This window comes from Diuraphis noxia, unplaced genomic scaffold (assembly GCF_037042655.1).
Source record: "Diuraphis noxia isolate RWA-SAM2 unplaced genomic scaffold, SU_Dnox_SAM2 contig0002, whole genome shotgun sequence".
Taxonomy (NCBI): Eukaryota; Metazoa; Arthropoda; class Insecta; order Hemiptera; family Aphididae; genus Diuraphis; species Diuraphis noxia.
The window spans coordinates 68,238,267-68,260,583 of record NW_028301712.1 but is presented as its reverse complement, the minus strand read 5'-3'; the positions used below and the strand labels follow the sequence as shown (position 1 = coordinate 68,260,583).

The 22,317-nt window shown below is 29.0% G+C and overlaps 1 protein-coding gene and 1 pseudogene across 1 annotated transcript; one reads left to right on the top strand and one right to left on the bottom strand.

The window, feature by feature from the left end:
* Positions 1 to 2,676: 2,676 nt before the first annotated feature.
* Positions 2,677 to 3,547, bottom strand: LOC149058840 (uncharacterized; annotated as a pseudogene).
* A 2,759-nt stretch (positions 3,548 to 6,306) lies between these two features.
* On the top strand, positions 6,307 to 18,633 carry Karybeta3 (karyopherin beta 3). The gene is made up of 19 exons (XM_015514871.2): positions 6,307 to 6,815; positions 7,737 to 7,886; positions 7,950 to 8,176; positions 8,246 to 8,339; positions 8,406 to 8,510; positions 8,567 to 8,692; positions 8,751 to 8,962; positions 9,061 to 9,183; positions 9,252 to 9,360; positions 9,420 to 9,573; positions 10,409 to 10,740; positions 10,833 to 10,962; positions 11,018 to 11,383; positions 12,626 to 12,738; positions 12,801 to 12,941; positions 13,014 to 13,163; positions 13,219 to 13,589; positions 13,649 to 13,868; positions 17,890 to 18,633. The coding sequence occupies exons 1-19, from the start codon at positions 6,729 to 6,731 to the stop codon at positions 17,977 to 17,979; spliced, it is 3,300 nt and encodes a 1,099-aa protein (XP_015370357.2). The 5' UTR covers positions 6,307 to 6,728; the 3' UTR covers positions 17,980 to 18,633.
* The last annotated feature ends 3,684 nt before the right edge of the window (positions 18,634 to 22,317 follow it).

Below are 22,317 nucleotides of genomic sequence, written 5' to 3'. Positions count from 1 at the left end.
TTATCATTAAAAACAACCATAACCCACAGTATGCCCTAAGAGACAACTTTTCGCACTACAACTATGCACGTCCACACTGCTTTGGTGTTCGCCCGATCAAATAATGGGCGCTATAAAGAAATCTTTATATTATTTTCAGAGTTAGGAGTTCAGGACAACATTCTTGAGTTTTACAATCATTTTGATTTAAATTAGCTTAACTTTTTTATTAGGTACTCTGGTCATACAATCAATCATAGTAATAAAATCTATCAGAATTTTTACTAAATGCGAAATATTTATATTGAAATAGAACTTTTAGAAATTAATTTTTGAAAATGAATAAAAAAATGTAACTTTCCTAACTTTCTGTTATTATTATAATCGTTTGTCTATGTATTATTGTAAAATCGTAATTTGTTATATTTACAATCGTAGAACAATAGACGATATACTTAATAGTTTATATGAGTACATTCTACATTGAAATATATTAATATACATATATATATATATATATGTATGTATATAAATTGTCAATATGTGACTACTTGTTTGAGATTTAGTTATTACTGATTAGTTTCAATTAGTTATATTATTTTATACACTTTTTATTTTTATCTGATCAAGCTAGAAATAGAAATCCGAGCTATACAATGACGAGTTTAAAAATCGAAAATTTAAAGTTCATATTTATTTTTTCATACGCATTTTACACATGATCTGTGTATACAGAGTTTGCTACAGAGATTTCTAGGGTCACAAAAAATACCATTATACTTATTAAATAACCAAGAATAACAATTTTAGTTAGGTATATTATTCTTGTAGTTTAAATATATTGTTGATGGGTATTATTGATATTTCTAGAGTGAGCTTTATATTCTAATTGTAATAGTTAATGTCGTTTATTACTTATAGAAATTACTATTACTAGTATTACTTTATACTTTATAGTATACAGTGTGTTCATGGTTTGAGGTACTACAAAATATTTCAGTTCGATGACCTTGTATAGAAATTGGGTTTTTGCTAAATGACATGATAGTACCTACTTAAAAACACATTTTTAGATAAATTTTAAATTTTAAAAACTTTTGATACATGCATTGAGCGATACAACTTACTTGGTAAGTGATAATAACTAATAAGTTATTGTTATAGTGGACTTTATTATAGATAGTAAATAATGACCTATTATTCGGTACGACGACTGCAACCTTTAAAATAAATATTATAATAACAAAATGACAATTATTACTTATGATTAGGTATATTATCACTTTCATGGTTAAAAATTTATAATGATAATAATAATAATAATAATAATGATTTTAGCTGGTAGTAATAAAATGAGATACTGCAACAGCTGCAACTATAATATAGACATACCTACTTATTTTTTAAATAAATTTATAATTATAGGTACTCATAAATAAATAAATATGTAGCATTATTGAATAATTTGACCAGGTGTCAGGTGATGGAGATTTAAAGTATGTTATAAGAAAATATTTTTTGTGAAATTAGTTGAATAATACATTATGTTAAATATATCAATATATGTCATGTTGAAATAGTTCTCAAAAACGTGAATCATTGAAATTTTTTCTGATACTAATAGTAGTGATGATTATTTATCAATAACCTAATAAAAGAAAACCATCAATATAATGAATAGTTAGTGACTGTTTTCCATTATTATTATTGCTTTTATTATAAAATTGTGAAGGTGAGTTATAATAATTATACGTAAAATTAAAACTGATTTAATAACAAAAAAATTATCACACACTAATAATAAGTAATAATTATGCATCACACTCAAACGGGAATGTCCGGCTTAGAAGACACTGACTTTACCGTATTATATATATCACAGGGAAATTACACACTCGTACACTTATTTGCCACCCACACAAAAATATTTACCGGATTGTATTTTAAAGGGGTTTCACAATTTTTGTCCACGAATTCTTCGCTTACAAAAAATATTTACCTATTTTAACATTACAAGGAAATTGCACACTCAAAATCGGTTTTTCTGCTTATAGGTACTTGAAAATATAATTTACCGTATACATGCCAAATTTTTTTCGATCGATTTTTTTCACTAAACTATACCATAAAACTGAAATAATAACTTGTAAAACAATTTAATGAAATTATGAGAAAATTGGAGAAAAAGAAACAAAACTTGATTTAACAACGGATCATTACAGTAACTTATAGTAATTTAATATGAAAAAAAAATAATATTCAATGAATTATAACTTAAAAATATAAATATTTTTGAATAAATCAATAAAAAAAATAAATCATAGCCTAGCCAACAAGAAGGAAAAAAAAATTGAAAATATAGTAATTAATATATTTCAGTTTTGTAGTATTGTTAGGTGAAAAAAGCGGTGGCACACGGTAAATATTTTGTGTAACTGAAGAATTGGAGTACCTATACTTAACACAGTTTAAGCATAGACAGTATCTAATGACACATATAGCCAGGGGCGCCCGCAGGAAATCAGCTCAGTGGGTGCAAATTGAAATGCATGTTATATATTTTACATATATTTATATTATTATATAAACATAACTACAAATTTAATGTAAAAAATGTATAATGATATAAATTATACCTAATAAAATTACAATGCATAGGTACCTAGCTATTATAAATTATTAATAATATTATATGAATTATGAATCAAATAGTAATGTTAAACGTCTGACATTTAGTCCAAAATGATTCATAACATCAGTTTTGAGATTTTCAAAAAATAATTTATCGTCAAATCTATTTTTGTGAACAGGCGCGGATCCAGAAAAATTTAACAGGGGATGCTCAAAAAAAAAAAATTGTTACACCTTACTATTTAATATTTGATTTATTAGTGCTAACTTTTTTTCCATGATAATTGTTATCGGTGCTTTCCGCCGTCGACACGTGTCGTTACATACAACTATACTTCGAAAACAATTAACAATAATGGTTATTACTGTCGTATGTGACGGTGATAACAAAAAGCACCGATATTATTATTATTATTATTTTTATTTTGAAAAATAACAAATAATTTAATTTATAACATAAATTTATTTTGTTGGTGGCTAGATGACAGGGGGTGCCCGAGCACCCATAGCCCCCCCCCTGAATCCGCGCCTGTTTGTGAATGTGAATTACAGCCAAACTGCTTAACCTCATATTGGACATTGTAGATCTTACCGATGTTTTGATACGACGGAAAGCACTAAAATAGATAATAATTATAATCAATATTAAATAATTAATACAAAATATGATTTATAATAATATGTTAGGTACCTAAAGGTTCTTTCAACTGAACAGGAAGTTGCTGGTAATGTAATGGCTATTTGTAAAGCTGTATTTACAGCAGGATAGTATTTAGATTTTTCTAATAAATCAATTATTTGTGTATTATTGGATTACATGGTTTTTTTAGCCATCATATTTCATACCAAATTATTGCTTCTTCTTCAAAATTATCAAGAAGAGGTTCATATAAGTTATTGATAGATTTAACTACCTGTTGAACTCTTCGATATTCATTTTTATCATTTTTTTTTGGGTGTAAATTAAATAATGAAAATGATTTTAAATTTTCATCAGAGAATCTATCACTAATTGACATTATTGTGGAATCTAAGTAGGGAATAAATAAAGATTGTCTAAAAAAGTGATTAATATTATTACTTGGATAATTATATCGTTGTGGTTTGTCTGAATATATTATAATATAATAAAATAATTATTTTGTTTTTTAAAAAAACTCAGTGGGTGCAATAGCACCCACTGGTCTCTCTCTGCGGGCGCCCCTGCATATAGCTTATATGAACTAAATACCTATATGGCTATATATACTTAATGAAGTACTAAAGTACCTATACTTTTATTTTTAGCTTTTAGTATGAAATTATTATAGATCAACAGTAAGTTATATAAACCAATAAATAATTGTAAATTGTAAAAACCAATGTAACATAATCTATGCAATTAAAACTTTAAATTTAAATAATAGATTTTTAACCAACATTTTAGCTGTGGTCCAGTCTCCGGATGTTTAAACTGAATTAAGTGGTTAACAGTTATACTAGGTACGCTGAGAGAGCGCAAGTCGGCGGCGACCAAAACTCGTCGTAGTTCGCGCATCGACGGCGTACGACCAGTACACTTGGTGGGAGAAATTAGAACTCGAAACCGCAGAGCGACTTCATTTGGATGCGCGGCCGACTTGCACTCTCTCGGCGCAATTTGTATAGATGTGTGTAACCCTCATTGTTTAAACAGTATAATATAATATATCTAGTAATCTAGTATTGTAGTGACTTCCTTCGCCTTACGGCTCTGGTCGCCAAACTCGAGGTCCTCTGGATCTCTCGTTGGATGGGGGCTCGGCCCTCAACCCCCTCTATAGGCTAAAATAGTCAAACTGGTTGTGAAGGGGGATGTGTGACCTCTCCGGGGTCGCGGGGAGGAAGCATCCCTGCCCTTTGGGCAGACGGATATCTTAACATGTAAACTTGACCTATTTCAGTTAAGTAACACAAGTTTAGTGGCTCAAGGGACTCCTCCCTTCGTCTACCGGCTTCGGTTGCCAGACTAGATACCTTTAAGTATAACATATAAGTATATAGTATACGCTATAGTAAATGACATATACTAGTAATATACATAACAACTAAAAAGGTCTTATCATTGAGCATACTATTCTTATTCCTTGTATACCATGCTTTGCGAGACATCAAGATAGTATTCCGCGCAAGCGTATAAACGCGAAATCGCAAACTTTGGAATGCTATAACTTCCAAAATAATATTTTCCGCCAATTAATTTTTGCACCATCGTTCTAAAATCGTTGAAATACATAGGTTTCAAGAGAAAAAAAGAAAGAATAAAATTCATGTATAGGTGCTAAACTTGTTTTATGCCAAACAAAAGTTTGTATCAACACTGCAGGACACTCCTTATAAGAGGTACAAAAACCTCAAGAATTTTAAAATATGGTCTTAGAGTATATATATCTAAAGATTCTAAAAATCAAAGATTTTGAATAAGTAGGTATAACTTCATTATTAAAGAAAAAAGGGGTTGAGCATGATTGTTGAAACACTCTGTATATAGAAAATATGCTAGTATACAATATTCCTAGCTTTTAGTTTCAAATTTCAATTATATGTATTAAACTATTAACTATGCATACTTTAACATTATACCGACTTGAATAAATCAATGAGTGCGTTCTGACTTCTGAGTAACAAAAGTTAAACTTAGTTTATTTATATAAACTAAATTGGTCGAAGTTCTGTGAGTGCAATGAATTTGGCAATTGTCAATTTTCAAGGACACGGTACGCATTATCAGCAGTACTGAAAAGTATGATAAATACTACGACGAACTGTGGTATGTACTATGTATATAAGATATATACAGAGTGTCCCGCGTGGATTTAACCATCGCGATATCTTCATTATTTCAGGAGATATCGAAATCCTGTTTTGTAATAAGACATACAGGGATAAGAACTACAATTATTTCATATTTTAATTTATTTTTATGTTTTAGTAAAAAAGTTAAAAATATATTTTTTTATTTAATTATTTCCAAAAAATTCACCATTTTCATTTTGTAGAATTTATTTTCTGAGAATATTGACGTTTCAAAATTTTTTTAGTTTTGAGAAAAATTGTGAATTATTTAACACCATAATGATGTTATCAAACATATGACCAGCCGCGACGCGTGCGTTCTCGTACGGCCGACTGAATTAAACACTTAGTGTGCTTATGAAAAAAATAGTTATAAATTTATAATCATATTTTATTTCTTCAAAACTAGAAAAACTATAAAAAATCAGGAAATTAATGAAAAAATATTTTGTAATGTCAATATTTTCAGAAAAATAAACTCCACAAAAGGGCCATCTTTAATTTTTTTGAAAATAATTGAATGAAAAATATTTTTTAGATTTTTTACCAAAACACTAAAATAAATTAAAAAATGAAATAATTGTGGTTCTTATCCCTGCGAGTCTTACAACAAAACCAGAATATTGATATCTCCATTATTTCGTGAGATATCGCAGTGAGTAAATTACCGCGAAACACTCTGTACATAATCTATGTATATTTTAGTCCGTGATAAACATTGAAAAAAAAGTTTTTTTTACAACCTTGATTCAGTTCAGTGGTTATCAAAATCATCGCACTACCGCAGTGTGTACACTATACAATGGTCGTTGAACATCATGGCGAATCAGTTGTAGTCACACTGTCGCGCACGTTGGACATCCCTGCGCCGTTGCGATACGCGGTATTATTCATACTAGGTAATTACTGGGTATTAGGTACTTCACGAACGAAATTATATTCTTAACCAAACCATCATTATCGTGTAGTCTCACATTTTTGTGCTCAACGCTTCGACCGCCAACGGCGCCAACGGGCTTGCAGCGTGTAGGAGGAAAGTATAATCGAAAAACTATAATCCAGAATACGTAAGCGCACGTCCTCCGGCTCTGCAGAACGGAGCACGCGTCCCGAACTAACCAAATCCGGATTGGTAAAGCACGGGCATTGTGTTTTAACCGGTAGCAACCGACTCGTGGTCGTCGTCAGTGGTCATTCGCGGTCCGGCAGCAGCTGTACACACCGACGGGTGTCTAAACATCGATAACGAGTTTCGCACCGTAACAACCGCCGCAGGAACCCAAAGTGTCATTGCGAACTTGACCATGGCCGGAGGCGACAACATGGGTGATTTCCATCAAATACTCACCAGCCTGCTGAGTACTGACAATAATGTGCGGCAGACCGCCGAGGTAAATTAACACTTCACTTTGGGTTGGTAACGAGCTGGTTGGCCGTAATTTACCTCTACAATTGTGACAGTCGACTTATCCCTCCTCACTCGTCTTTATTGATCTTTGTATTCGATGATCATTTATTCGCCCATCTATCGAACAATCCGAACTGATGAATGTGCGTTCCAAAACCATTATTGCTCTTGAAATGTCTAATGTTTCAAATGTAGTCTTAGTTTGTGGTTTCCACGCATGTTTGGTTTAAGTACTGTGGATTACTTTTCAATGACTACCTGTTGATATTGATTCAATTTATTTTTTGTCCATAATTTTATTAAGGACATATTCTCGTGGATTTCTTAAATGTAACTTACATTAAAATCTGTTTATAGTAATGGTTATTTTTTAAATCATTTGTTGTGATTTTAATATTTAGAATATATCGTTGTTCTACTGGAGTTTAAATGGTTGAAAGTTTATTTAAGTTGGGTTTCCACTAAACTGTTTCGTGCTGTGTTCTAAACCTCAGTATTTTACAGAGGTGGCATAATATTGGTAACGAATTAGGTACCTACAAGTTGAACTTTATTCAACTCTATGGTAGGATTGAGGAATTCCAGCTTATATTTATTTAGAAATTACTTGGTTTTTAATTTATCTTAAATAGGTAGTTAAATTATTTTCATTATAATGTTAAAGTATTTCCTCTTGATTGAATTGATTCAATAAGCTCGATTTAATATACATACCTCAATTATCCTATTATTTTAATTTATCTCTTAATTAATTATATGCTTAAATCTGTGACAAATTTTTGAAGTTAACTCATTAGTTACCTAGTCTATTAAGCAACCTAAGTTGTATTATGTTTTTTATTCTTATAGTAAATGAACTTAATTGTTTTTTTATTTTATATTTTACAACAATTTTTTTTTTTAGGAAACTTATCAATCTTTACCTTTAGAATCAAAAGTATCTTATTTGTTCAATGCTGTGCAAAATCAAGCTGGTGATGTAGATGAAAAACAAGTGGCAGCTGTAATGTTGCGCAGACTTATGGCCAATGATTTCTTGGAATTTTTTTCTAATGTTAGTTCTTAGTTTATTTTAATGTATGCGTTTATTTGTTTTTTAACTGATTTATTATTTTAGTTGTCACCCGAAAATCAAAAACAGTTTAAAGACAATTTGTTGTTAAGTGTGAATAACGAAAAAAATGACATATTACGTAGACGAATGTGTGATGTAGCTTCTGAAGTAGCTAGAAATCAGTTGGATGATGATGGTAATAATAGTTGGCCAGAATTTTTAAATTTCTTATTTCAATGTGCCAATTCGCCTTCAAATGATATGAAAGATTCTGCGCTCAGAATGTTTACGTAAGTAAAATATTTTGGGGTACTTAAATCATAATTATTATTTTACTCATTGTTTTGTTTTGATATTAGAAACGTACCAGGCGTTTTTGGTAATCAACAGTCTAACTATTTGGTTGTGATAAAACAAATGCTCCAACAATCGTTAAATGTACCTGATACAAATGTGAGTATCATTGTTTTTAAGTTAATGATGAATATTATCTATTAATTTGTATTCATTATTTTAAAGGTCCAAGTACAAGCTGTTAAAGCAATTTGTGCTTTCATATTACACCATGATAAAGTTATAGAAATTCAAAAACAATTTACAGATTTATTACCAAATATGATGAGAGTAAGGGTTTTTATATAAATTAATGATGTAAAAAACTACTATATTTTTTTAAATAGATAACAAATGACAGCATTATGGCTGAAGAAGATGATTCGTTGATTAAACTATTGGTTGATTTATCTGAAAATGCGCCAAAGTTTTTAAGATCTCAGTTGTCAAATATAGTAGAAATGTGTTTGAAGGTGATATAAATATTTTAAATAAATGCTGTTCAAAATTATATATTGTTAATATTTTCAGTATCTCGGAAATGATGAGACAAGTGAATCATACCGTCAGATGTGTCTCGAAGTAGTTGTTACATTAGCTGAAACAGCACCAGCAATGATGCGTAAAGAATCATCTAAGTATATTATACAGTTAATTGGACAAGTGTTGGAACTTATGGCTACTGTGGAAGATGATGATGATTGGGGTACTCAAGATGACCCAGATGAAACTGACCAAGAAAGGTAATACTATTTTTTATTTGGTAATTAATACCATAGTAGTATCATATAATTTTAATATTTCAAAATATCTAATATGTTGGTTTATCATTTGTGTTTAGTATGAGTGTTATAGCTGAATCTGCACTGGACAGGCTGGCTTGTGGTCTTGGTGGTAAAACAATGTTACCACATATATTAAGTAATGTATCATCGATGTTGGCAAATCCAAACTGGAAGTATAGGTAAAAAATATATTAGTTAAGGTTGTATTTTATTTCTTTGTATTTATTAAATTGTTTTAATATTTTAGACATGCTGCTTTAATGGCAATATCAGCTGTAGGGGAAGGTTGCCATAAACAGATGTTGCCTATGCTCCCAGAAATTTTGGATGGAATTTTAACTTTCTTACAAGATCCAGTAAGTAATTTAATGTTTCAATTTAAAACAATATTTTAATGTTATCATTATTTGTTTAGCATCCTAGAGTAAGATATTCAATGTGCAATGCTATTGGACAGATGGCAGCAGATTTCGCACCAACATTTCAAAAAAAATTCCATGACAAAATTGTTCCAGCTATATTACTGTTACTAGATGATAGTTTAAATCCTAGAGTTCAAGCACATGCAGGTAAAGTATATTGTTAATTAATTATAATCCATATTAATTAAAAATATTATTTAATATTTACAATTAAAGGAGATTTGATACTGTGATTCTCTGTCTTTATTTAACACTAGCGTAACATAGGATTTAACATGATCTTTATCAAAATACCAATTAATATAGTAAAGCGATAAGAATTCTGATTATAAATGTGGGCTTGTTGTTAAGTTCAATCGAGATCAACTTTTTTATATTTTTGATTTTAACTTCTTCAAAAATTGAAATATAGCAATATTAATGTAATGTTTTCATTGATTTGGCGGATAATATCAAAAATGTATAGAAATCAATTTCAAGTAGTCTTGATGACAAATTCGAATCTGTATTTAGAATTCTTATTGCTTCATTACATCATTGACATCAAATGGTGCATTTGACAAAATAAAACGTTTAATATCCTATGTAGCCCATATGTGAGTCAAATACAGAAAATCATTACTAAATCTCCATAGTTGTAGTTAATAAATAGTCAGTTAAATTAACAATATCAGTTAAAAAAGTAGTATTTAAATAATAAAAATTATTAAGTTGTTTAAAAATTACTAAATCATGACAGAAAATTAAAATTCAATTGAAGCAAAAATTGTAACTGTTAAAATGATTATGGTTTTATTGTTTTGTACAACAATACTGATAATAGTGTAGTATTATAAAATTAAAATAATATTTTTTTTTTTATTGGTATATACATTTATGAATTACTTTTAATATAATGCAATTGAAATTATATTAACTCCTTCATTTTTTTTCATTTAACAAATTATTTTTTAATGAATATTTGATTTTTTAAAATTTTTAGGAGCGGCTCTTGTAAACTTTTGTGAAGATTGCCCTAAAAAAACCCTTTTATCTTATATGGATCTGATCATGGTAAAACTTGAAAGTATATTACAAGCTCGTATAAATGATCTTGTGGAAGGTGGTGGTAGACGCTTAGTATTAGAGCAAATGGTAACCACTATCGCATCTGTGGCTGACACATGTGAAGGAGATTTCGTTAAGTTTTATGACCACCTTATGCCATGCTTGAAGCAAATTATTCGTAATGCTGTTGCTCCTGAATTAAAGCTGTTAAGAGGCAAAACAATAGAATGTGTTAGCTTAATAGGCCTAGCTGTTGGTCAAGAGAAGGTAAGTTAATTTAAAATCATTGCTTATTTATATTTTGATTGATTTATGTAAAACTGCTGATTGATTTATGTAAAACTGCGTTCTATGCATAGTTTTTGCCTGATGCTAGTGATATAATGGATTTAATGTTAGCAACACATAACAAAGATGAAAAACTTTCAGAAGATGATCCTCAAACTTCATACTTGATATCTTCTTGGGCTCGAATGTGTAAAGTTATGGGTATGTGTTGTTAAATCAAAAGTTTTATAATTATTAATAATGAATAATTTAATAGGTCAAAAATTCGAACAGTATCTTCCTTTGGTTATCGGTCCAGTTATGGCTGCTGCTTCTCTGAAACCTGAAGTTGCATTGCTGGATAATGATGACATGAGTAATATGACTGATAATAGTGAATGGCAGTTTGTACCTTTAGGAGAGCAACAAAACTTTGGTATTAGAACTTCAGGGTTAGAAGACAAGGCATCAGCTTGTGAGATGCTTGTATGTTATGCACGAGAGTTGAAAACTGGTTTTGCACCCTATGCTGAAGATGTTGTTAAACTTATGGTGCCTTTATTGAAATTTTATTTTCATGATAATGTTCGAATTGCTGCAGCGCAAAGTATGCCTAGTCTTTTGGAATGTGCAGAAATTAGAGGTATGTTATTAAATTTAGTCAAACGCTGTTATGCAGTAATGTTTTCTGTTTGTCTAATATTTACAGATGATTGATGCTTCTCTAGAAGGGGAAAACAAAAATAATTTTTTTGATTTCATTTTTTTCTCCTTCCTATTTTGTTAATATTAGAAAATATTTTTGTTTTCATAATTAAAAATTGCAATAAGCTTATTTATTTGTTTTTGAATTTATAAATTTATTGCATTAGTTATAAACATTTGTTAAACTCTGGTTGTTAACATAATTTTGTTTACGAAAAATGTGCTTACAAAATTTACGTTTTGTTGTTGGTTATTTAAATATATTTTTGGCGGGATAAGAGTCGGGTGGATTTAGACATCGGTTGTGAAGCTTACTATAACCGATTAGAATGGCGACATAGCTTTCTGTTCATGCTGTTTGGAAAGAGAGGCCACTACTCTCCACCCGGGCATGACAGAAACCTACAGGTGTCCAATCCAAAATTCTTCCAAAAACCATACATGTATCAACCTACACAGCTTAAATGGCCTATGTAGCTGTGGGTTAATTAATTGAAAAAAAAACTTATATTTTCCAAATAGTTAAAACTTTCTCAAAGAAAGGTTATAATTTATTTTAATTTCCAACAAAATGGTCTTTAGTAATATTAATGAACCATAATGCTATCAAATCAAAATTTAAATAATGATGACAATGAAATTTATGTAATTTTTACTAACCCCTCAAAGTACCAACTACATGAATTTTGGGTCTGAAGTCAAAAATCAAAACATTATTTCTACTCCAAAATGTGATGACACAAAAAAAATAAAATAATAATACATCATTGTAAAATCAATACAATCCTCACTTCATTCTGAATATAAAACAAAAAAAACTTTTAATTCCATTGACGCATGTGTCATAGATACAATAAAAAAAATTTAGGGATAATAAGCAACCATTTATATATAAAAATTTCCATCGTAAATCTCAAAATGTCTATTTGAGCATCTCCCGGGTTGGGCCTATCATTTTTTAACTTAGCTTGTCTTATGCTCATAGGTCTAAATATTATCTCTGTACCAAATTTCGTTGCAATCAGTCCAGCTGTTTAAAAATGTAATGCATATAGGACAAACAGACAGATATCCATTTCTATATATATATATAGATAGATAGATAGATTATAAGTACCAAATGAATGTGTTTCATGCTCTCTATAATTTATTTTTATAAATTATTTTGTTAATAACACAGGACCAGAATATTTGCAACACATGTGGGGTTATATTTGTCCTGAACTTTTGCAAGCTATTGAATCTGAACCAGAACCAGATGTTAGTGCTGAGATGTATGACGCATTAGGAAAAGTAAATAATTTAAAATAATAATTATCATTTAATTTTCATTATTTTTTAAATGTAATGTTTAGTGCATAGAATTATTGGGAACAGGATGTTTATCAGACAAATGGATGAAAGATCTATTGCATACATTGGAAAAAAATTTAAATTCTCATTTTGAGAATGAACTTCAACGTTTTGAAAGACGTAAAGATGAAGATTATGATGAGGTATAAATTAATAAGTTAACAGTTGTTAATTTGCTATTGGAATCTTTTAATATAACTTGTGTATATTATTAGGTTGTTGAAGAAAGACTAGCTTTGGAAGATACTGATGATGTCTACAAACTAAGCAAAATGACTGACATTATGCATGCTCTCTTTGTCACTTTTAAAACAGACTTCTTCCAATATTTTGATCTTATTGTACACGAATTTGCTAAATTATTGGTAATATTTTATTATGCTCTTTAATTTCACTTCTTTAATGTCATAACGTTTATAGGATGCTGATAAGAGTGCATCTGATCATCAGTGGGGTCTTTGTGTCTTCGATGACCTTATTGAATTTTGTGGACCTGGGTGTGCTAAATATCAAGAATATTTCTTAAGACCTATGGTTGGATATGTCACGGATATTAACAGTGAAGTTCGTCAGGCAGCAATTTATGGTTGTGGAGTGCTAGGGATGTGTGGAGGACCTAGTTTTGCTGGTGTGTGTGCTGAGATTATGCCATTCCTTCTACAGGTGATCAATAACAATGAAGCCCGATCTCCTGATAATATAAGTGCAACTGAAAATGCAGTGTCAGCCATCGCCAAAATATTAGAATTTAACAGTTCAGCTGTCAACGTTAATGACATATTACCTCTCTGGTAATATTAAGACAATAGTTCTTAAATTTTGGTCAAAATAACATAACATTTTTTTTTAGGCTATGTAATTTACCTGTTAGTGAAGATACTGACGAAGCTCCATTTGTTTATGGGTACCTGTGTAAACTCATAGAAAGTCACCATCCTTTGGTATTGGGACCAAACAATTCTAATATTCCTAGTTTAATCAGGATTATTGCAGAAGCTTTTTTGAGAGATGCAATTGACAGAACACATAGTGTTGCCCAGCGAATGATTATGATTGTTAGAGGAATACAGGTAATTAAAGTATTTTATGTTAACTTTAGATTATAATATATTAACTATGCATATATTATCATAATAACGGAATGTTTTTATAAATTGTATATTGACTAAACATTTTTTTTATTAGTGATATATTATGAATGTGTGTCTTAATTAAGGATTCTTTCAAATGTACACACATTCATGCTTGATTTATAAGATCTGTTATTTAATATTTTCTGTAAATTGTTAATATTCATGTGTACCCGTGAATTTGTATATCCACAAATTTATGTCTTCACCATAGACATATAAAACAACTAGACAAATGTTGAAGTTGTGCAGCCATATGCCAATAGTTAACTAAATAACTCAATACACATAGGAAAAAATAGAGGGTTGGCTGAGGGGGTTAAGCCGGCTTTAGAATTGCTATAGCCCCCCCCCCCAAAAAAAAAAAAAAAAAAATCTTATGATTTTACAATATAATACATTAGGAAGAAATATCACTTTCAAACATCACAAATGATTCGATTGGTGCATTGAGAACCATGTAATCATGTTAACAACAGGTGAATTGGTGGGAAATTTCTGATAAAAATTGATACTAAATAAGATATCAGCCCCCCAAATTTCAAACACTATTTGCACCTATGTTTATACTTAAGATACCTATACTTGTAAATTACATATAGTATATACTATAAATAGATATATACATGGTGATTGATTCATCATAAAACACTCATTATTTCAAAAGGTATTGACTTTTTTTTAAATATTTTTTATCCTTATCATTTTTTAAGTTTTTTACTTTTTTGAATGACAACATAGTTTTAATTTCATATTCCAAAGCAGAATATTTTTCTAAGTATTTTGATACATAGAAATTGAATTTGGGGCTAGTAGCTTATGAGTTATAATTATTTAAAGTTTTGATAGGTAGAGTGGATGGAGTGTCATTCAAAAAAGTAAAAAACTTAAAAAATGATAAGGATAAAAAATATTTAAAAATATAATTTTTTAATAAAAACGTTGGGTTTTTAACAACTTGAAACCATGTAAAAAAATATTTTGAAAAAAGTCAATACTTTTTGAAATAATGAGTGTTTTATGATAAATCAATCACCCTGTATACAGGGTTATTTATGAGGCGTAAAACACTCATTATTTATAAAAACTATTTACTTTTTTCAAAATTTTAGATACATGCTATTCTAAAACTATATAAATTTTTAATATTTTTCACCCTTATATTTATTAGGTAAACCACTATCAACTGTTGATTTTTAAATGGCAACCTATATTAACAATATTATAAATTAATAAGGCTATTTTTTTAATGAATTTTCACGTTTAAATTTTCATTTTTCGTTGATCCGCTGACGAGATTAGTCTCCCAAAGTTGGATGGTTTTGGGGTGGTATTAGTGTATAAATGTGTTATAGTGTTATACCATGTCAGTACCGCGGCCGCAGCAATTGGGATTTTTGTACTCTAGCGTAAAACATTATACGATTTTCAAATAAATTCAGTAACTATCTACGATAACTAAGCCTAAGTTGTGCCCCAAAATAGGTAAACATATTTACACAGGACAAACATCACCCCAAGACCATCCAACCAACTTTGGGAGATTAAATCTCGTCAACGGATTAACAAAAAATGAAAATTTAAACGTGAACATTTATTAAAAAAATAGCCTTATTAATTTATGACATTTTTAATATAGGTTGCCATTTAAAAATCAAAAGTTGATAGTGGTTTACCTAATAAATATAAGGGTGAAAAATATTAAAAATGTATATAGTTTTAGAATAGCATGTATCTAAAATTTTGAAAAAAGTAAATAGTTTTTATAAATAATGAGTGTTTTACGCCTCATGAATCACCCCTGTATATATTATCAATAATACAATTTTTTAAACATTGCCCCTGTTGGCGTATTGTTGCTGACTTCAATATTATCCTGTAGGTGGTTATCTAGTTGTCTTTTATTTAAGTTTGGTTTAAGAGGTTGCCACACCTGTAATTATTGACTCCGTTTTACAATTGTACAATACAACTAAAATTGTTTCGCACCTAACCTTGAAGGCTGCAGTCATAATTATAAATAAATATAAATATATATATATATGTTTTTTTAAAGTATCAAAATGTTCACATTATAAAATGGAGAACATGTACTATAAACAACATTGTTTTTTGTTATTACAAATACAAAAAAAGTTTTTATTGTTCATAAATGTATTATTTCAAACTTGAATAACATTTTTTGTATTTGAGGTATCGAAAAAATAAAAACGATGCTGCCCAGTAAATGTTCTCCTCTTTATAGTGTTAAATGTTGTTTCTTAGTTATTGACTGTAGTTTTCTTGGTTCTTTTCTGCCCAAAACAGTTTTTGGTATGTTTTTAAAATGGAGACAATACATACGTATGTGGTGTCCTCTTAATAATCAATAATACAAAGTATAGCTAGTTAGGTTTGGTAATGCAATATCTGACCTACTTATAAAAATCATTAAACTATGTATAAATTGTCAAAAGAGGTGTAAGAGTTCTTTGACAATGATTATTTAGAAAAATTATAATACCTGTTGGCTATTAATCTCTGTGAATAAATTCATAGAATATAATGTATACTTCTATTTTCAAAAAAATATTACAATCTCACTCTTTAGAGTACATAACTGAGATAGATATTATATACTGGAGCGCGAACTCATCATTTTCGTAGTGATATAAAAAATGAGCCATCCTGATTTCTGCTTCCTTTACCACCAAGGGCAAAATATTTCATTGTTACGTACGATAGACATGTAGATATGAATATTTTTGTTTATAATTACTAATTTATTTCAACTATTTTCTTAATTCTTTAACAAATTGAATGAAGTAATAATTAGTTATTACCTTGTTATATTACTATGATTATTTATATATTATATTATATGATATAATGATATGAAAAAAGATAAAATTGCAATAAATAAGTAAATGCAGTAAGTATAGATAAACTAATTAAGGCTTCAAAAGCTATTCTATTAATAATACAGCATTTAGAAAAAGCTATTCAAGTGTTGTTGTAGTCCAGGAAAGTCAATTACATAAAAATTTAGCACATAATATTTGTCAGATATGCTAAAAAAAGTATATAGTTGAAAAGTCGTTTTTTTCCTAACTCACATTCAATAAATGTGGATTTAGGGGCACCTAGCCATGAATATATATTATTTATACTAATTAGTACCATGTTTATGAAATATAAGAATGCACCATTACCAGAGAAAATATAATTTGAGAGAACTATTGAACAATAAACCTTCTCTCCCAAAGAAACTATCAAAAATGATCTTACTCAAAATTATAGTTTTTATGTTACCTATTTGTGCTTTGTGTGTATATACACATATTAACTAGACCATAACAAACATAGTTTTAAATAATGGCACGAAATTAAATACTCAAGTAATTATTTTGTACTTTATTATAAATAATAAATATACTGTTATGAAATATGTGTTATATTTTTCTTTTTTAATCATATAATGTATTATAGGTTTTTCTATGTGATTTTAATCTATTGTTAAATGTTGTCTCTTTTCATATCATTATATCATTTTATATATTATAATCTTGATAATACAATAAGATAATGACTAGTAATTACTTCATTCAATTTCTTAAAGAATTAAGAAAATAATTGAAATAAATCAGGAATTATGAATGAAAATAGTCATAACTACACGTCCATTGTTTGTTAAAATGAAATGTTTTGCCTTTCGGTGGTGGGATAATGTCAAATGTGATGGTTCATTTTTACAACCAAGTCTGCGCTCCAGTGTATATTAGCTATCTTAGTGGAGTACATAATATTATATTAACCAATTATCAGTTAGTCATAATTTATGTGAAAACTCAATTAATAAGTGAATATTAAAATATTAAATGCCTGAAAATATAGCATACATTGTTATTGTATGTTCATTAGTGATATAAAACTATGTAAATATTCTATTTTAATTATTTTATTATGTATTATATGATTTTAGGCAAACCAAGAGGTATTTAACGCGTGTTTAGCTGTATTGAATCCTGAACAGATGAAGATGTTACAAAGTCTTCTGATGGTTAATAATTGATTTACACATTTGACCGTTTATGTTTTATTTTTATGACAAATTTGAATCTTTACTGTAACCCCTGCTTCTATTATTTTTACTTTATATCATCACTTGTTATTTTTTGTTATATAGTAACAAAATTAAATGGTTTGGAATGATGTATTAAAAATATTAAATTTTAATACTTTTAAAAATCGAAATTAAATTAATGTTTTAAAATTTGCATGAACTAAATTGAAATGTATTGTGCTATAACTTTTGTAATAAACATTTTTTTTTACATCTTATATGCCAGATATCATTGAAGATATTTTATACTCAACAATTTTATTTTATTATGTAAAATAATATTAACTGTATTTAATTATCATTTAATTAAATATTGTTTTATGCCGAATTAGAAAAGAAAATTGTAAGCTTAGTTATTATTTTTCCCTGAGTTTTAGTAACATGTAACATTATTATTTTCTTTTAAGTTTTTACCAAAATGTCTATTTACGAGGGAAGATATCAAGTGAACAGATTTTCTAATTATGCTTCTCTTAAGTAAGTTACCATAAGCGACCTATAGTACCTATATTTTTTTTCAGAAATAAAAACACTACTTTCAGTTTTAATTTATTTATGCAATGTTTAGATGAATAAATAAAAAAAATTTGTTTTAAAGACTAATATGAATGTTTTTTTGTGTACACTTTGTATATTACTTCACTATATTAGTGATTAATATGATTGAATTAAATGCTCAATATTTCTATTTTAGAGCTTATTAAGGTTTAAAAACATTTCATTTTTTTGATTAAAAAGTAATAAATATCAATCTCATTCAATAATAATGAATTTCAATCTCTGAAAATAATAAAGCAGCATTGATATAATATTACCAATTGTATAATATTTAGTTAGTAAATTATAGAATGTATGGAATGAATTTTAGTACAAAAATTATGATCAATTTATGGAAGTATAAAAGCTATTGCCACTGTTTAAATACATTTGTGGTTCTAGGATCGAAAATTGGAAAATGAATTAGTTATTATTATTTTGTCAGTGATGTTCAAAAAAAAAAAAAATAATTAAACATAAACTAATAAATCAGTCCAAATATGTAGTATCAAAGTCGTTATGTAAAAACCAATTCTTGTTTAACTAGATATATATACAATATGGACTAAATAATATATGTCTGCTATAAAATAGGATGTAGTTGGAACACAGAAAAGGTAGGACAAAAGTAGTTTACCTGTTTCTAGGACGCAATCGGCGGTCTCAGATTTTGTCAGTTGTTTCGTTTTATTATATAGAGACCCACTAAGAAAGGCTTTTCTAAAATTTTCATGAGTTCCTCAAACAAGGATTTTGACTTTTTTCGTTTATTGGTTGTAGACTAATAGGTAGTTAAAGTAGAAATAAGTATTTGTTTTTTATTAACTTATTAATCTCTAAACTTATTGCTAATAATTAGGTAATTTAAATCACGTTTAGTAAATCGTGGCTTGCGGTTGCCCATCAAGGTCGAATTATTTCAAAAAGTTTTGGTACACTGACGCCGGTTCCCCACGTACTGAAATAAGTATACAAAACCTGAAATAAACTCAAACCGAAATACACCTATAAAACGTACATACTTATCAAAGGTGGTTACTTTAACTAGTTAGTTTATTTTCTAATCAACTTAAGAACATATAACTAGTTTCATTTACCATTGAAATAACTTGCCATTTCTCAGTTGATTTACAAATAATCCATTAAGTTAAAAAGTAAATTTTTTGTTTAAATGTAGATTTAATACAGAATAATAATGATCCAATACTATAATAATACAGTTTTTTTTCTTGATAAAATAATTCTGTATACCTACTGATATATTTTATTAGATTAGTTACATTAATATTTTTTCCATATTAAATCTTAACTTAACGATCCTGTGTCATCTTAACTTAAATTCAGTTGATTATTTTCATTAATTTGTCCACCTTTCAACCTTTGCTACCTATATAATATCATACAGGATTTGCCGCAAAGAAAAACTGCACACGGGTGCAGTCGAGTTATTTAGCTAATAACTCAATCATAATGGGTATGTTAGCTATAGATCATAGCCCATATGTATATTAGGTATATTATTAATATTGAAATTAATGCAGTGAGCATAATATTATTCTAAAAATCACTGATCAACAAAATGGTAGAATGAAAAATAAGTAATAAGTACACGTTTTGACTAGTTTTGAGGCTAAACGATGTTTGGAATGAAAATTTAAAAAACCCATTGCTAAAATGTAAAAGAAGTGCCAACTTCTAGTCTCACTATATCCCAATTATCCCATCAACAAATTTGAAAACAAAGATTTGTTAGAATATATCTAAATTTAAATTAAAAAAAAAGTGGCAAGTACCTTTAGGTCGAAGTTTGTTTTTTTTTAGTTGTTACTCAAGAAAATAATAAAATCGAATTTTTATTATATGTTGTAATTTGTGTAATTGATGTAATTTTTCTTTTTTCCAATTATAATAATGTAAGTCACTTCAATGGCGTATTTGGGTTTTTGTGAACGGGAATAAACCTACGTTAAATGATATAGTAACATGTAATATAATAGTAACAAATAATTATATATACCTTAGATCCAACCCCCCCCCCCCCCCCCCCGTAAATACGACAATGTAAGTCGGGCGCCCGGGAATTGGGCCACATTTTAACTACCTGTTTCGTATAAAATATTTGTTTACATTTTACTAACCGGAGATTGGGCCACAAATTAAATCTATATTTTTAAAATGTACTCGGAGATTGGGCCATAAAAGTATAGCACGCTATATTAATACGAATATATAATGTTTATTAACTAATTATTATTTTTTATTTGACTTTCAAAATAAACAAAATAATGTTGTAAATTCATAGAAAAAATGATTCTGCGCAAATGTGTTTTGTCTATGTTGTGCGTGGATCAGAAATAGAAAAATAGTGCGCTGACATCCTCTTAAATATTGTTATTACTTTTTTTTTTTTTTATTAGGGTTAAGGCTTCGACAACTGAGGTCATTAGCCTGGCCGCCTGGGGGAACTGCAGGGGAAGGTATTGCAGGTTTTAAGCACGTGGGTATTTTTGGCAGAATTTTGAATGGGCACCCGTAGGTTTCTGCCATGCCCGGTTGGGGGGCGGCGGCCTCTCTCTCCAGACACCGCGAAATGCCCAAAGAGCAATGCCGCCCGTGACCGAGGTTCGAACTGGCGACTGCGTGCATGGCAACAGACGCCTTAGTCCGTTCGGCCACTCCACCCCCAAATATTATTTTATTACAATTTAAAATGTAATAGTGGCACAATCACCGGGTCTTCCTATTATTTATATAAAATTTTAGTGGCCCAATTACCGTATGCCTTTGAAGAAAAAGGTGAATTGTGGCCCAATTCCCGGGCGCTCTGTAAGTCGTAGGTACAGAGAGTTTTCACTTTTGACGGTTGATCCTTTTTCCTTAATACCAACTAGTAGTACCAACTAGATTTACTTTTCTAATAGAAAATGGATTTGGAAGCGTTTTTTTTTGCCCTAAAAGGTTGGTGACCGAAAAAAAAAATGTCATTGTAAAATCAACTCATACATTGGCCCTCTAAGAATCTAAAACGAATAGATTTCTTATGTCGTTATAGACGTATAGGTAGATTGAACTACGACTACCTATTAAATATACGAGCAGTAATAGCGTACCTGCGCAGGATTTCAGTTCGGTCAGGATTTTATATAATATTAAAAAGCAGACCAGTGGTTTATATCCCTATTTACATTGTTTTTTTCTATACAGTTTTTAAATAATCGGTTTAAACAAATCACAATATTAGTCCCGAGTTTAGTATTTTAGTTTAATTTTAGAGAATTTAACCTGACCATATTATCTACAGAGCCGTCTTCAGGTCGTAATAATACACATGGTTATAATCGATGATACATGAAATGAAGACTACGCCACTATGAGGGGCAGAACTTTAGAACCCTACCGCTGCGTACGCCACTCAATGAGAGAAGGTAATTTTATTTTTACAGCAGTTGAGTTGTACCTAATTTAATAATTCTGAAAAGTCTGGTACGCCTGACAATATTTAGTGGTGGCAAATAACATTCTTCCGAGTAATATTATTATATTGTGATTGATCGTTGTTGTGATTCCTTGTTCAACAACAATATTACATTGTATTAAAGTGATGCCATCGTGTTGGTTATTTATGAAATATTGTTTTTGAATTTAGACAAATTTTTTTTTTTTTTTTGAAGTCTCGTGTTTAACTTATAATATAGAATTTATAAAGCGGGCTGGTCATATTTAACAATTTTTTTTTTTGTTAAAAAAATA